The sequence below is a fragment of the Mycetomoellerius zeteki genome, unplaced genomic scaffold, assembly GCF_001594055.1.
Source record: "Mycetomoellerius zeteki isolate Tzet28-1 unplaced genomic scaffold, Tzet1.0 scaffold103, whole genome shotgun sequence".
In the NCBI taxonomy this organism is placed as follows: Eukaryota; Metazoa; Arthropoda; class Insecta; order Hymenoptera; family Formicidae; genus Mycetomoellerius; species Mycetomoellerius zeteki.
Window position 1 is genome coordinate 150,383 of NW_017255943.1, and position 4,356 is coordinate 154,738.

At 39.2% G+C, this 4,356-nt stretch overlaps 1 protein-coding gene across 1 annotated transcript; it reads left to right on the top strand.

Moving 5' to 3' along the window:
* Positions 1-1,733: 1,733 nt before the first annotated feature.
* LOC108720761 (uncharacterized) lies at positions 1,734-3,431 on the top strand. Its single transcript, XM_018444929.1, has 3 exons — positions 1,734-1,973; positions 2,030-2,420; positions 2,689-3,431. The coding sequence occupies exons 1-3, from the start codon at positions 1,734-1,736 to the stop codon at positions 3,429-3,431; spliced, it is 1,374 nt and encodes a 457-aa protein (XP_018300431.1).
* Positions 3,432-4,356: the final 925 nt, after the last annotated feature.

Sequence of the window (4,356 nt, forward strand, 5' to 3'; positions counted from 1 at the left end):
GCTGATTTTCGAAGAAAAATGGTCCAATGATGCCTCCAGACCACAATCCGCACCAAACGGTCACTCGTTGAGGATGCATTGGCTTCTCCATGGCGACGTGTGGATTTTCTGAGCCCCAGATCCGACAATTTTGTTTATTAACATAACCTCCGATGTGAAAATGAGCTTCATCTGAAAAGATGATTTTTCGGTAAAAATGCCCATCTTCGGCTAAACGATCTTCAACCCATTGGGCGAACCGGAAACGCAACGGATGGTCATGAGGCTTCAGTTCTTGGACTAATTGAACTTTGTAAGCCTTCATACCGAGGTCTTTATGCAAAATTCTCCTCAAAGAAGTGCGAGAAATGTTCAATTCTTGAGAACGATGACGAGTTGATGTTGATGGTTGTTCACTAACACTCTGAGCAACAGTGGCAATGTTTTCAGCTGTCCGCACTGTAGGAGCACGAGAACGTGTTGTTTTATCCAACAACGATCCAGTTTCACGAACTCGCTTCACAAATTGATTCACATACTGACTTGAAGGCACGTTTTGTTTACCAAAAATTTTTTGTAATTTTCTTACAGTTTCAGTAGAAGACTCACTATTTTGGAAATATGTTTTCAATATTTCCCACTTTTGTTCAAGCGAAAAGCGACTCATTTTGTAAATGTCAAACATAAAACTAACTTTCTCTCATAACACGGATGATGTAAGTGTTGCCAAAATCAAAGTAATCGGTAGTTGAAATTGAAAACGTTAGATGGCCCACCCTGTATATACGTATATAAAATGGGATGGGTTGGGGACATGTCCACTTATATATACGTTCATCATATACGTTTCTTACACGTACAATACGTATGGTTGTATGTGTTTTTATACGTTTCTTATACCAATCCGTGTTTATTGGGTTGTATGAAAATATAAAAGAAAACATGTACGATACGCGCAAATTAAGATAATAATACATAAAAAATAGTAAAACATAATAATAGTAATACATAAGAAATAATAATACATGTGAGAAGCGAATAGGCCCTAGGTACCTTAGACGGTCCTATAACAGAAACCGAACAAGACCAAGTGGCGCCCTATACTGCGCATTATCGACGGAGTGAGAGTAATGATCGAAAGAGAACGGACGGGAGCGCGACAGTAGCAGTAGTAGTAATGGAGGAGAGTAAGAGAATAAACGAAAATTATCCGACGCACGTGTATTTTCTTCACCCTTAGCTAGATCCTACATATTTTGGGGGCTCGAGTCAGGATTAAGCGAGTCGTGGAAAAGAACAGAAAAATTGCGTCGACCGTTGTATCAATAAGTCGTAACATATCGAATCAAAAGCAAGATTGTGTAGAAGAAGTTAGCTCGAAGGAACCGCGCTCTAAAAAAAAAAAAGTTGAAACGACAGTGTAGAAGATAGAGATATACTTTTATTGTTCAATACGTTGCTGTTCGACAGAGCGAATCCAAGCAAGATTATTCAGCAAAGGAGAATAGATAAGTTGAAAGATGTCAAACTCAGGTAGACAAGGAAGCGACGAAGGTAACTATACAGGAGATGATGAGATGAACCTAACGATCGTATCCAGCACAAGGCAAGGGGGAAACGCATCAAAGGGAACAGAAAACAAGGTTAGTAAAGGGGTTAAGAAGAAGTTAAGTGAAAAAAAAAAAGACAGAAAAGGTGATAGTAAAAGTAGAAAAGATAGTAAAAGGTAACTAACTAATGAAGCCATTGATAAAATGATAGTAACACAATTAAAAGATGAATTGAAACGACTAAATTTGGCGAAAGACGGAAGAAAACAAGATTTAAAAGAACGATTGAAAGAACACATTCGAGAAATAGAGGAAGTTGAGACAACAGAGGAAGGCTCGTATGAAGAAGAGGCAGATAGCATCAACGAAACAGAAGAGGAAAGTAGCGACAGTCAAAGTGACAATGAAGAACAAAACATACGTAGACGGAGGCGAAGAAGAAATGTAAGAGAACCTGTGTCATCTAACCTAAAATTTACTATAAAGGATGTCGAAAATAGTATCGCTCAGGTGACGACAAGCTATCCATCGAAAAGTTGAGCGATTTCGAGGATCTAAGTTCATTACTTCAGTGGAACGAATTGCAAAAGGTTATTTACGGTAAGAGACTCTTAAAAGGATCAGCTAAAAGATTTGTTACTTATGAACGTAGCATTCAATCATGGAATACACTTAAGCGAAGGCTATCACGCGAGTTTAAGACAGATTTAAATAGTGCATTAGTACATAAGGAACTTACAAAACGTAAGAGACAAGCAAATGAAATGGGACGTCAATATGTGCATACGATGCAAGAAATAATAAGTCAAGGGCACGTTGAAACAGAAGCATTAATCCAACATATAATAGATGATGTACAGAATGAAGAGACCAATAAGACAATACTACACGGTGCGTCGACACTACATAACTTAAAAAAGAAATTCGAGATATATGATAGAGAATGAAAGAAAGAACAAAAAACATCGGAAAGAAAGAAACAGCCAAGAATAAAACAAGAAAAGACGGGAAACCTGCGCATTGTTTTGGATGCGGCGCAACAGACGACGAGGTGGCGAATTGCACACATAAAGAAAAGGGACCGAAATGCTTTCGATGTAATGAATTTGGACACATTTCGGCAAAATGCACAAAACTCATAGAAACGAAGCGTAATAAGGAAGTCAACATAGTCAGAATGACCGATGTCAAAACGGTGCCAGTGACGTTAATGGAAATAATATTGAAGCATTATTAGATACGGGCAGTGATGTAAACCTCATGCGTGAAGATGTCAGCAACCGAATTCGAATCTCCAAATTACAGAAGACTACAAGAGTGTTCACAGGCCTCGGCAACACACTAACGAAGCCAATTGGCAAATGCAGTGAATGCCTAACTATTGGCGCAGATACATTCAAGGACATATTCATAGTCCCTACAACATCGATGACCTCAGAACTAATCCTAGGAAGGACATTGTTAGAAGAAGCTGAAGTTTTAATAGAGAAGAATAAAATCACAATAAGAAGAATCTCCGGAGAAGGAACCGATGAAACTGCTATGAACACGAGTACTACAAATGATTCCCATGTAAATGAGCAAATCAACATAGAAGAAATAAAAACAGAAATAACAGCTGAAGAACAGAAGAAAAATGGAGCAGACAAGGACACCGCAGAGATCAACGACGACATCCATAAGATGATGCTGCTAAACCACATCGAGCCAAACGAGAATGAGATTCCAGAGCCGTATAAATCTAAACTCAGTAAGTTGATAGAAGAATATACTTCTAAGGAAAAAGTACAAACATCAGTTCAAACGAAGATTATCTTAAGCGATGACAAACCAGTAAATCTCTGGCCTCGAAGATTAGCACCGAAGGAAAAGCAAATTCTCGACGAACAATTAAAGGAATGATTAACTCAAGATATCATAAGACCAAGTCAAAGTGACTATGCTAGTCCAGTCGTGATAGTGCCGAAGAAAAATGGGACCTACAGACTATGCATCGATTATCGATTATTAAATCGTAAAGTATTAGGTGTACAAAAAAGTTCTGAGCTTTTTTTTGTAAAATTCAATCTTTATTCAAAAACAAACGAAAAAATATTAATCAGCGAAATATTCTCCGTTTGCATCAACGACCTTTTGCCATATTTCGGGTAGCTTGCGAATTCCTTGACGATAGAAACTCACCGGCTTCGAAGCGATAAAGTCATCAATGCATTTTCGTATTTCTTCTAATCTCACGAAATGTGTATCAGCCAAATGATGCTGCAGCGACCGGAATAGGTAGTAATCGGAAGGCGCCATGTCTGGGCTATACGCCGCGTGCGGAAGAAGTTCCCAGCCTAACGCAAAGATATGGTCCTGAGTCGCTTTCGCAACATGTGGTCGAGCATTGTCATGAAGCAAGATCACTTTACGACGTCCTTGGCCAGTAAATGGCCTCTTTTCTTCTAATGCATCGCTCAAATTGGTCAATTGTTGTTGGTAGCGGTCTGCCGTGATTGTTTCACCCGGTTGTAACAACTCGTAGTACAACACACCTTTCCAATCCCACCAGATACAGAGCAAAACCTTCTTGGCGTGGATATTGGGCTTTGGCGTCGATGTCGAAGGTTGACCAGGATCAACCCATGATTTTCTACGTTTAGGGTTATCATAAAGAATCCACTTGTCATCGCCTGTAATGATTTTGTGCAGAAAATCTTTTTTCCGGAACTTTGAAAGCAAAGTGAGTGCAGTGTCACGCCGTCGATTTTTGTTGTCTTCGGACAATTCATGCGGAACCCATCTGCCTTCCTTCTGAACCTTTCCCATCGTACGTAATCGTACGGAA

Excerpts from the sequence above, each read along its gene's own strand:
- LOC108720761 (XM_018444929.1), top strand. The coding sequence starts at position 1,734 with ATGATAGTAACACAATTAAAAGATGAATTGAAACGACTAAATTTGGCG. Across the intron at positions 1,974-2,029 it reads GACGGAGGCGAAGAAGAAAT|TATCGCTCAGGTGACGACAA; the intron begins GTAAGAGAACCT and ends TGTCGAAAATAG. Across the intron at positions 2,421-2,688 it reads CAATAAGACAATACTACACG|GAAGTCAACATAGTCAGAAT; the intron begins GTGCGTCGACAC and ends AAGCGTAATAAG.